The sequence below is a fragment of the Pyrus communis genome, chromosome 15 (genome assembly GCF_963583255.1).
Source record: "Pyrus communis chromosome 15, drPyrComm1.1, whole genome shotgun sequence".
NCBI lineage: Eukaryota > Viridiplantae > Streptophyta > Magnoliopsida > Rosales > Rosaceae > Pyrus > Pyrus communis.
Window position 1 is genome coordinate 22,501,642 of NC_084817.1, and position 12,792 is coordinate 22,514,433.

The window sequence follows — 12,792 nt, forward strand, 5'->3', positions numbered from 1 at the left end:
GATAATAAAAAAAATTATTACTGTTTCAAACATATAAGTACATTTTTCGAACTTTATAAATATTTTGTCTTATTTTATATTTTACTGTACACATATCATCTATTTTATAACATTTAACAACTATTCTGTTAAAGTTCCATCATTTGATCCGATTTAATCAAATCCTTTAACATATTTTTTTTTAACTAAGATTCAATCTGCAATTCTAGAGCATGCTCACGCATTTTTTTGTGCATCCAAGTTTTTTAAATGTATCTTCAGAGGCCAAGGACTGGAGTGGTCACCACCCGGAAGCTCAAATAAGTGATTGCGAGAGCCTTTGAAACCCAATCAAATTTGGGCTGTGGTGGAGAAAAAGAGCAACCATGGCTGCCGATTTCAGGGCACGTTCTGCAAAGAAAAAAGAAGAAAAAAAATTCTTTTTTTTTTAAAAAATGAGTTGATCAAAACATCATCTTGACCAAATCATAAAACAAATTTAAAAAGCTTAGCAACGTGAAAAATCCTACTAATCCACATGAAAGAGCATTTAGTAGCGGCAGCATTTTTAATTCAAAAGTTCAAAGCATTATAAGAAAAAGGCCAAATGAGTCAGACACCAGGAATTAGTAGCAGCTGCATTTTTAATTCAAAAGGTTTAAAGCATGTAAATAAAAAAAGCCAAACGAGTCAGACTCCAATTCCAACCTAATCCCATTTCACATCTTCACTTTACCTAACTCAAATTCCAAATGGCTTTTCCCCCAATCCCCGCCCCACCCACTCACCGAAGGCCACCACCAGCAGTGCACTACCAGACTCCCTTTCCTTGGCGCTGAACATGAAATTATCATGATAAATTTCTAAATTATGAAAGTTTGTTGGGGATAAATTTAGTCTTTTAGCTTATAATGTTATTTGCATAAAGATTATGAATAAAAAGTTGTAGTTTTTCGTTTATTTTTTCAACATTATTTTTATCTAATTTTTTTTTTGGAGCTTTTATATTGAAATCAATTGATGTTAAAATTCTGGATTCATCACTGTCTATTTTAAATAAATGACATGGACTTAAAAAAAAACATTTAATAGGTTGACTCAATAAAACATCTGACCCGTTAAACTTCGAGCTGGTTTATGATTTTTTCGTGTTGTTCAAAGAACTGCCAATTTGCAATACTTCTAAAATCTAGTACTTTTGTGCTTGTAAATAGATATTTTTCAAAGTTCAACTGTATAAATGGTGACTTTAATATAGGGATGACAATTTAACCTGTTAAATTCAATAATCATTGATAACCGTTCGAATGTGGTAGATTTGGAGATGAAATTTAGGTATTTTTTCGGATTTGAGAAAAAACCACGAAATATTATTTTATTACGGTGTTGAATATATTTATAAGGGTCTCAATCTGTATCGATCCCTATATCCGCTCTGATTATGATATAATATAATATATAGTTTCATATTCACAAGTATTGAAATTATTTGATTGCTTGTTTCGCTTTCTCCCATAATGGTTACTGTATTTGTTTTTATCATCCCTTTCCTTTTTTAATGGAACCAATTTGCCTTAATTTGCAATCATATTTGGCTTATCATGAACACTTCCAGAAGGTATTGTTATCTTTTGTATAATTTGGAAGTTGTTATAAATAGGCAAAAGTTAGAGAGATAACCTTTACTAGGGACAGGAGCAAAGTAGGTGCAAAGTATCACACTATTTAGTTTCTTAACTATAACACCAAAGGATTGCAAGTAAAGAGAGGAGGGGAGAGATACTGATATTATTTCTTTCACTTCTTCCTTTGTTGTGTGTTTTGATCACACATGGAGTGCTTTTTATATAAAGCCACATCCATGAATGTTTACAAGAATGACCGATTGCCTTTTTTTGGAGAATTTCATACAACAACAACACTATTGGCATGTGAAAATATAACTATTAGCATGTGGGCATACATTCCCACAATTTATAACACTCCTCCTTGGATGCCCACATATCAACATTAGCTGCCTCGTTAAAACCTTGCTCAGAAAAACTCAGTGGGAAAAAACCATAGCGAAGGAAAAATAATACAACTTTGCTTGGATTGTTGATATAGTGTTAAGTATGTTTATGTTGCCTCGTTAAAACCTTGAAAGGAAAAACCCAGTGAGAAAAATCCTATTCGAAGAAAAAAGAGTCCAACAGGCATGTATCATGGATGCTCCCCCCTAAAATGTATCTCCCCTTATTTCCTCATTCTTCAAATTTAATTGATTGGTAAGCCGACGTAACCCAATACCCTGCACTAGCTTCTAAAACGTGCACTTTGTTAAAGATTTGGTGAATAAGTCTGCCAGATTTTCATTGGAACGGATTTGTCTGACTTTAAGAACTTTAACCTTCTGAAGCTCATGTACACTGAAAAACTTTGGAGATATGTGTTTAGTTTTATCGCCCTTGATGAATTCTTCTTTCATTTGGGCAACACATGCTGCATTATCTTCATGAATGATAGTTGGAGCGTCTGTCTTTGAAGGTAGACCACATGAATTCCGGATGTGATGGATCATTGATCTTAACCAAGAACATTCACGACTTGCTTCATGTAAAGCAAGTATTTCTGAGTGATTGGAAGATGTAGCAACTAATGTTTGCTTTGCTGAGCGCCATAAGATCGTTGTACCTCCATGAGTGAACACATAACCAGTTTGTGAGTAAGCTTCAAGTGGATTTCTCTAAGTTGAAGAGGTCTATGTTTATTGTCCCACGAAGGTATCGTAGGACATCTTTGACTCCCTTCCAATGATGAATTGTTGGAGCAGAGCTGTACCTTGCTAACAAGTTGATTGAAAAAGTTATATTTGGTCTAGTACATTGTGCTAAATACAATAAAGCACCAATTGCACTCATATATGGTACTTCTAGACCAATGACCGTTTCATCATCCTCTTTTGGATGAAACAGATCTTTCTTAATGTCCAGAGAACGAACGACCATTGGCGTGCTGAGTGGATAAGCCTTTTCCATGCCAAATCGCTTCAGGACTTTTTCAATGTAAGTTGATTGATGGACCAAAATTTCATTAGCACAATGCTCGATATGGAGGCTGAGGCAATATTTGGTTTTCCCAAGGTCTTTCATTTCAAATTCATTTTTCAGATATTTAGCAGTTTTATTGACCTCTTCAGGGGTTCCAACTAAGTTCATATCATCAACATATACTACCACTATAACGAATCCAGAATTTGATTTATTAATGAACACATAATGGCAAATGACATTGTTAGTACATCTTTATTTGATCAAATACTCACTAAGACAATTATACCACAATTGTCTAGATTGTTTCAGCCCATATAATGATCGCCTTAATTTGATTGGGAGCATAGCTCATGCTTTGTTGGTCGTTTCAGGCAACTTAAGTCCTTGGACCTTCATATATATGTCAGTATCTAATTCTCTATATAGATATGCGGTGATAACATCCAGAAATCGCATACCAAGTTTTTCTAAAACTACCAAACTTATTAAGTAACGGAACGTAATTGTGTCCATTACAGGGCGGAACGTAATTGTGTCCATTACAGGAGAGTACGTCTTTCTCATTGCGCTTTCTTGTGAATACCCATTTGTAACCCATGGAGTTTACACCAGGCAAGGTTTGGACTACCTATCCAAAAACATTTCGCCTTTCCAAGGAATTTAATTCTGCCAGGATTGCATTTTTCCACTTAGGCCAATCTTGTCTTTGTTTGCATTCATCAACAGAGTAGGACTCAATGTCATCACTTAATATGATTTCAATGGCTACTGCAAATACGAACATGTCGTCAATGATTATTTCATTTTGATCCCACAACTCATTAGTACATGCATAATTTATGAAGATTTCTTTGCTTTCATGTACTTCTGTCTCTTCAGGGACACCACATCACTTCAGTTTCGGGAAGAGCTTTGGAGAAACCTGCACCGCGCAATTGTAGTTTTAGGCTTTAGGTGAACAAACAAGACGGTGTAACTAAATGAGTTTCAAGACGATTCAACACTACTACTTACACATTTGTCGATACAAGACCAGAAATCAAAATATTGTCCAGTACAATGCTTGTGTCCGCTATCATCATCTTGGATCCTCTTAACGCATGCCTACAACAAAGTATGAAATTGCCATTTTTACACACCCTTTGCAAACTAATTCAAATGCAAGGGACACAAACTTCCGTGTTGGTCAACCATTTTGGGAAAGACATGTTTTCTTGTTCATCTCTGGCATGTAGCAGAGAATGCACAAAAGGTAGAAAACCACAAAATAATTACAGTGGACTGTTTGACAATCAATATTCTATATCTTAACTATCTCTACTTATTAATTCCATATACTTAGGGTGAAATATTTCTGCCTTCCTTTTGTTTCCTCATGACTACCCACCACTGACCAATTGCTTAAACAACGAAATCAAACTACTAAAATATGAATGACTCAATCTCTTTCTGTGTTTGTTTGTAAATTATATTACATGTTTGACTATCATCACCTATCATCGTGAGTTTATGCTGAACTCGTGAATCTTGAAAAAAATTTACTTTCTATTTTCAGAAATTTGTCGAACTGTTTTTGGTGTTCGATATGTGCCTTACTAGCTAGCAAGACATTAGATGCCATGCTGGTCTTCAAGGGCAACCCTTATCCTGGTCAGAGTAATGAAACAATGGAGAAAGACATTTCATAGCCGGAAAACATTAGGATGTGGGAAATACCTGATACTCGAGGAACGGTTTCACACACTTCGGCTTGCAAGACTCTTCAAGGTACTTCTTTTGATCAACAGGTTCGTCGTCCGCCCTAAATATGTTTTACCAAAAATATTACGAAAATAAAGATTTTACCAAAAATATTATGAAAATAAAGAAGAGACGTACAGTACATGCACACACAAATAAAAAAGGGACATGTCAAAACTAAATCAACAATAGAGGTGTTACACACAAAACCAATTGAGCATTGGAGAATACATAATAGTATAATCACTAGAGAAGGAATTGAGCTACAAATACCAACCAACTATTAAGGGAAGGATCCAGTAGTACGAACATCCAGAACTGACCATTTTGTTATGGAAAGAAGATTTTCTGCTAATTCTGCAACGATCATGTATTTTTGTAATTTACCTAGCTACTCACGTGAGATATTAATCATAAAATCTAAGGACTAATTATTATAACCTAGAGTCTAACTTAGAATATGTGTTTGTCATATAAAAGAGTGAGTTGTTTCTGTTCTTATATCCTTACAAGTTAATCCTGTGGTAAACATGTTGTAATGCTTAATGGTAAAATCGTTTGCTATTTCTTATTTTCTATGCCACATCTTTTATCCTCCATACAAATCAAAAAAACCAAAATGAAGAAAACAACCAAAAAGGGTATCTCACAAGAAGATTACGATAAAGTGACTTCACAGTCAAGCCAAATAGCTGAAAAGAAAATCCCTATTATGTGTATGGATCCAAATTATTTCTCCCTTCTGCCTACGTGTAAACATATTGAGCCAAAGGCTTCTTTGAATAACTTAGTACATAAAAAGGAAGCTTAAACTGAGGGATCCCTCAAATAAGCTTATTAGAGGGAACACATCTGTAGGGCCCACTTAGCATTGTATTTCAATGATTCAAACAATAAGTTTTCATGCCTTCTCTCAAAGATCATCCTTGCAACAAATCACTCAAATCTGAAATCATTATTGTATGGCTTTCATTTCAGTGTTTCCTTCAAATACCTTGTTCGTCTAATTCTATCTACTGAAAAAAGATGTCTTACAGTTTCAGATTTGTTTCATTTGAGGATGAACTTTGAACGAAGAAAGTTCGGATCATTAAAACAAATTAGTGAACCCCAAACAAGGTTATTTGAGGGATTCCTCAACAGACAGGGACTCATTATATTCACACAACCACATACATATACATACATAATTACATACCACAAATAAAATAAATAAATAAATAAAATGAACGTGATCTTTCAATTGGTTAAAGTAAAGTAAGCCCGCTATGGCACAATATCATCATATATTACACCAAAACTTAGTTAATGAAATCTAAACCAAGCATCATCTGACAAGCAACTAGAACTAGAAGAATGATATCGTGAGATACAGCAATATGATTTCTTTACTTACATGAGTCACAAGATAAAGTAAGCTCTCCAACCCCATCTTTAATAATATAACAGAAAATATGAAACCATTTGAGCAGCCATCTGCTTTTTTAAGGGAAAAATATCTACAGGTTAGAGAAGCAGGAGGTAGAACTTAGCTAGCCACCGAGCCTAGTTCTGTGTATTGTCATGTTGCTAACACAAAATGTCAGTAGTAAGTTAGTAACTCCTGTTCACCAATCATCACCATCTAACAGAAGAAAACACAGTTTCAATTGACAACTAATCGGAAGATTCTTTAGAACCAGGTCCTCAATAGAAGACCCACTTCAAAGCTAACTGGATGGATGAACTTGATGGAGTAACAAATCAAAAGATCAACGGAATATATACAGTGGTAATCTTTCTCTCTATCTGATGGATATTGTACAACATATTTAGCTCTTTTGCAGTCCCTTACCAAAAGAGCGGGTTATCTAGTTCACTGAATCACTGGTTTTTGCTTATCTAACATTTTTCAATCCATGGAGCACCATTTTTAACGGTTTTAAACAAGAAGTTCACAAAACGTAACAAAACACCAATTTGGACTCTTGTTCAGATTGGAAAACAAAAGCAAAGCCGTATAAAACCCGAATACAAAACTTTGAGCAGATTCTAACAATAAAACAAAAGAATAACACTCACATGGCAAATGAAGAAAGATCAGTTGAGAAGTCACACGACTCGGTACAGGGGAGCCTCCAAATGACCTGACTGCATCAAGTAACCCACACAAAAAATATCTCAAATACCCGGGTCGAAAAATTGCATAATAAGATGCAAATCACTAAACAAAATAGCAACAAATCTAACACCGGTGACCATTCAGGTGTTTTTGAATTACAAATTACAAGCATTAGATCTATCAAAGACACAAATTAGTTCAATTAATTACTAAATTATTTATATGCAAGTTTAAACAGAGAACTACTCCAAAATAATCTGAAACAAAATAACCCAACACTTGAAAGCCTATCAATTCTTATAATCCCAAAACAATTCCACATATCCATCCACATCTCGCATGAACAAATACAGGTTTAATTTAACTTTCTTATTATTATTATTATTTTTGGGGTGGGGGGGGGGGGGGGGGGGGGGATTAGAGAGTAAAACAGTTCTGATTAACAATTATAACAAAAATTAGAGGTTGGTCCCAAGATATCTCGAAACAGGTGGAGAAGAAAATAGAGTTTTACCTCTGGAAACCGAGTCCACGACAAGTCTGCGCTGCGGGAGTTGGGAGTTGTGGGCGAACCAAAGCTTGATCCAGCTGCTATTCTTTCTTTCCCCTTTCTATTGCTTTAGCATATAACGCGACGCTGCGTTTTGTATCCTGGGCTGCTAGGATCCAACCCAACTACATAAGCCCAGTCCATAAACTGCCTCTCCTTCTTTGGCTGCTTATTTATCCATCTTCTACTAGTCCTTCTAGTAGTCAAAGATTAGGGACAAATATCCTCGACGAATATTACTGTTTAGAGTCCAAAGATCATGCAATTCGAATCATTCAAATTAACTCATTCCGCTGGCTCATCTCTTACAAACCACGGGCTCCAATCTCTCATTCACACAAACTAAGGACTCAGATTTCCTAATCCTGAGTCTCTAGACAGAGATCCGAAAAGGATCCAAATTCAAAGATTAAGCCTGGCATGATGGATGCTCTGATATGTTGATAGAAGAGTCGTAGACATGTGGTACAATTGATTTATTTTTCCTACTTAATGTTTTGTCCTATGTGATTCTCTTCGAGAAGGTTTTTTCATTGAGGCTCACTGCATTAGTGTACAATTTTGAGCTTTATATTTTCATGACTGATCAAAATACTTCGTATCTTTTTTACCAAAAAAAAAATACTTCATATCTTAGAAGATATGGGATTTTAGAGTTTTCACTCGATAGGTTACAGAAGAGGTGCATGACGCTTCATCTTTTTTATTTTTTTATTTTTTATGTTATGCTGTGTGAGAGCTTTCCGGTAGCACGTCTTCTGTAATAAAAAAATTATGCTTTTATTGCTTATTTTCACGTTTGGATTTTGGATTAGACCGTATTGAGAATAATTTATAACATCTTATGGTGTTTTGATTCTATCCAACAAAAAGAACTAAAGATAATAATCCAATGAAAAAAGATAAAAGAAAATCCAATGACAAATTATAACCATGAGGCTTGTGTAGTTGGCTTGGATCCTAGGAACCATGGGTCGGGGCGGGTAATCGCTGTTCCGATTGGGTACGGGCTGGGTTTAATTTTTTTTTTTTTTAAAGAAGAAATGGGGCAGGGTGGGGTGGGGCGGGGCAATGGTATTTGTGGGGCGGGGCGAGTCCAAATCTATAGAAGCACAACGCCCCGGCTAGGCCCGTTTCTAAAATGGAATGAATGGAATCTGGATGGGATTTGTTTCTCTTCTCCGAGTGACTTAGCGGTCCTAGACTCTTTTCCCACTCAACTCATCTTTTCCCATTGCTATCTCTCCTTGCCGACATCACCGAACATAGTCCACCACCGATTCACCACCATCGTCACCCATCATTACCGTCGCAACCATCACCACCCCATCACCGTCGTATACCTTATTAACCATTAGTTTTACCCTAGGTCTCCTCTCTGTCTGTCACTCGATTCCTTGATCGATTCTCTCTCGTGTGCATCATCCCCTCCACGATTCTTCCACCTACATTTTGTAACTCTCCGTCAATCATCTCCTCCACCACCCCGACGTCACCATCATCGCGAGTCTGGGCCTTGGTGACCACCATGATGGCCCAACAACCTTGATTGTCCTCCTTGAGTCCTCGACGACATCCTAGACTTAGAGAACTTTAGTGTTTTCTATCTCCCTCCCACCCCTCGAATCGACTGCGTCGACATCACAGCAGCCACCATACGATTCACGACATCACAAAGATGGCTTGTTGCAAACCAAAGAAGATGAAGATAACTTCGTGCATATCGGAGAAGATGGAGATGGCTTGTTGCAAATCGAATAAGATGAAGATGGCTTGTTGCAAATCGAAAAAGACGATGGGTGCGAGGCTCCAAACTCGGTTGGTGACCGCCTAATCTGGTGCGACTCGGTCGACGAAGAAGAAGAAGAAGAGAAAAAAAAAAGAAAAAAAAAAAAAAAGGACCCGTGGACCAGGCCCAAACCAGCCCGTTTCAAACTGACTGGGTTAGGTCCGATTTCTGTATTAAAATTTGTTGTACCTGCCCTAGCTCGACCTGTTTCTTTTAAATTCAGGTCCGGTCCAGTCCCTTCAAAATTGGGCCCAGCCCGGCCTGTGGCCAACCCTAGAGTGAAGTGGCCACAAGAAGTTATTCTTATCCTCTTTGTTAAGATCCCAAATTATAGGAGAGAAACTTACCTCAATGTGGCGGTATCTTAAGCCAATACAGAGGATGTCGGTATCCTCATTTCATAGGGGTGAATAGATCGCTCATCAATCTGACATTAGTATGTCTCATCTGACTTTGCAGTACTATAGCAATAACAGTGGAATGTGGAATACAATATCTACTAATGCCTCTTCATCATTCTTTCATTTCAGTTTCTTCTTCTATGTACTCTTATTTTAACTATCTCTGAAATCTGAATCCTCATTATTCACTAATAATAGAGAAATGCTGCTGATGCTTACAGAACTGAACTGATGATCATCATTCGTTTGGTTCTTAAAGAGAATTCCAAGCATCCCCAGGGATGCGGAGATTTCACCAGCTTACTCAACCACATTGTTCTCGGTTGTAAATTTGTCTGCTCCTCCGTGAACAAGGTTTTTTTTACCGTCTTCTTCGTGGCTTTATTTCATTATTTAATCTATTTTTACTTTCTTATTCATTTTTAGTTTTAAAGTACATGTTTAAAACTCTATTTGCATTGGCAATCTTTGAGTTTCCATCTCATTCATTGATAGACAAGATTTTGTAGTTGTTGAATTAAATGACAAAAAGAATAAAAACTCTTATTTTCTTTTCATACCTTATAATGTGTATAGTTAGGTGTGTCTGTGTAGGAATAGGACATTATGAACCCCTAATAAAGGATCTAGAAAAAGTATATATAGTGTTAAGAGAGAAATACTGTCACACTAAATAGCTAGATGGTGTTTTTAAAAATAAAAAAAAAAAAAAAAAAAGGAGACCAACTATTAGCTTTGCCACGGCAATCTACTTTTATGGGGGCCGGGAAGACTCACAAAAGTATTTCAGCCTCCCACGGGCCACCATTGTGTGATTCACCAACACCATGGTGTTTTTTTTCTCTCTTTCTTATTAATGGGGAGAATGAGTTGAACTTGAGACCTCTTACAACATTGAGAAGATACTTTAGAACAATATAAACTATCTTAATGTCTTAGTATATTTTATATACTCCGTATGTGGTACATATAGAGCCATTTTAGACCAATATTGGGCAAATTGATGTGTCTGAGTTGTACGTATTTGTATTAGATGATCACCCGACTAGCAGAGAATTTGGGTTCAATCGTGATTTTTTTGGTCAATAGTGAGTTGCTTGATTAGATTTCAATGTTTATGTGTGATGGATATATGGACACTTATCCTATGGTCTAGTGATATTCTTCTTCACTTGTAAGTGAGAGGTATTAAGTTCAATTCTCTGTAAAAGCAAATATCATTTGTTCAAAAAAAAAAAAAATGTATCATGCATATATGTGCTTGCAATCTGACTAATTGGTCCTTTTGTTTTAATCTGTTTACTATTTGAGCATTTTCATCAAATTGGCATTAGTTCAAATCCCCGCCCCATCATGAAGAGTATCGCTAGTGTATGAGAGAACTTAAAAATCCTAGAAGAGTGCTTGTATCAGGAAAAAGAGAAATTGATTTGGATGAATTCTCTTCATTAACCTAGCTAGATACACAATGACATGATCATAATATTCAAAACCTTTTTCCACCTTAAACAAAATACACCATTTTTTAGGACAAAATTATTGAATAAGAGGCAATCCCTAAGTCTCTCCTTTTCTTGACAGATATATGGATTTATTCTTCGTTTTTCTGTGGTTGGTTGCAGATTCAAAAACTTTACCCTAAACCCTGATTTAGTGACGAACCTCCTCTTTCCTCATTCTTTGGCTTTTCTTATTTTGACTCACTTAAAACTTCAGATGGCCCTTCCCGATGGGTTTGTTTCATTTCTTCAATCTGCAGATGCCAAATCACTATGTTAAATTATAGGTTCCAATCTAAAACGTCTATATTAACCTAATTTTGTATAGGTTATAATCATTGTATTAAACATAATAACCAAAAGCCTCAGTATGTATGGCTTCAATAGACTCTAAAAAGTAAAAATAACAAAATACTAGTGAATATTCAATAAGAACATGTACCTTCCATTAGGAGGAGAGAAAAATAATTAAACTTAGAATATAGACAAAGTCAAAATTTCTAATTGACATTTATAAATGCACTTGTTTGGATACATAAATAAAATAATTAATAAATTCTATGTGGTAAAAAATTTGAAATTTAAAGCTCTTAAGTTTTGATTTTAAATTTCATCTAAATAGTTTATCATTTCTATACTTTAACAAAAGTGAAAACATATGTGCCACCATCAATAGCACACCACTTGTCATCAGCATGGCTGCCACCACCACCACCATGGCACCACCTATACTATCACCATATTCCTCCAAGTTACTTATCATCTTTCTTTTAGAATAAAACATGATGCCGCACACCGCTTTTAAATAAGAGGATGTATAAAACACAGTATACCATATCTGAGAATGAGTAAACAAATAAGAAAAAGAAGAATTATAAGAAGTAACTTTCGCATCCTAATTGTCTTTTTCTCTACTAACTTATTTTTTTAAATTAAATAAATTAATAGTACGAAGATAAACAAGAGCGTGTGGAGATTATATCTTTTCTGTTGTTGGATAGATCACTTCTTTTCTTTTTTTTCTTTTTTTTTTTTCAACGATAGATCATTTCTCATAACAATTGAGGTTTTGCAGATTGCAATTTATAAACCTCTATATTGTGAAAAAGGTGAAAAATAATAATAATAATAATAATAATAATAAGAAGGTATAGCAAGACTGCTAAAATTGTGTTCAAATATTCTGCACTCAAAATTCTTTGGAACCTTTCTCAGAGTTTGACACTTGTTCACACTAACTCCACTTTTAACAATCTTGCAAATTTGCGATGGAGGTGGATGCCATTTTCTTAATCTTTTTTAGAGGGTTAACAATGTTTAAAAATGAATTTAGCAGTGGATAGGTGTCAAACTCTAAGATAGGCTACAGAGGTCCTAAAAAATTTGGGTGCAGAAGATAAGCCACAGAGAGGCCACAACGAATTTAATATTTGAACTCACTTAATATACGCAAGGAAGAAACACATAGAAGTGTTGATAAAAAAAAAAAAAAAAAATTTCTTAATTTAAAACATGGAATCTTGGATAAACAAAACCAATATCAAGTAAAAGAAGAACTCAGTATGAAACAAAATTATAAGATCACAGAAGAAATTGCTAGACAAGTAAAAAGTTAATGCTTACCGCCTTGAGCAATGTCCCAATAGACTTATCAGGGCCTGCGAGCGCCACGACATCATCCTCCACTTTGGTCATCGAAGA

At 35.5% G+C, this 12,792-nt stretch overlaps 1 protein-coding gene across 1 annotated transcript; it reads right to left on the minus strand.

Annotated features, from left to right (window-relative positions):
• Nucleotides 1-3,675: 3,675 nt before the first annotated feature.
• On the minus strand, nucleotides 3,676-7,509 carry LOC137717867 (cytochrome b-c1 complex subunit 6-1, mitochondrial). Its single transcript, XM_068457363.1, has 5 exons — nucleotides 7,367-7,509; nucleotides 6,813-6,881; nucleotides 4,728-4,812; nucleotides 4,026-4,115; nucleotides 3,676-3,933 (listed from the first exon to the last, which is right to left on the minus strand). Coding segments are annotated over exons 2-5 (210 nt in total). The 5' UTR covers nucleotides 6,815-6,881; nucleotides 7,367-7,509; the 3' UTR covers nucleotides 3,676-3,900.
• Between the last annotated feature and the right edge of the window lie 5,283 nt (nucleotides 7,510-12,792).

Coding starts and splice junctions, on each gene's coding strand:
- LOC137717867 (XM_068457363.1), bottom strand. Junction 4,116..4,727: donor AACCGTTCCTCGAGTATCAG/GTATTTCCCACA, acceptor ACTTTGTTGTAG/GCATGCGTTAAGAGGATCCA. Junction 3,934..4,025: donor GGTCTTGTATCGACAAATGT/GTAAGTAGTAGT, acceptor TGCGCGGTGCAG/GTTTCTCCAAAGCTCTTCCC.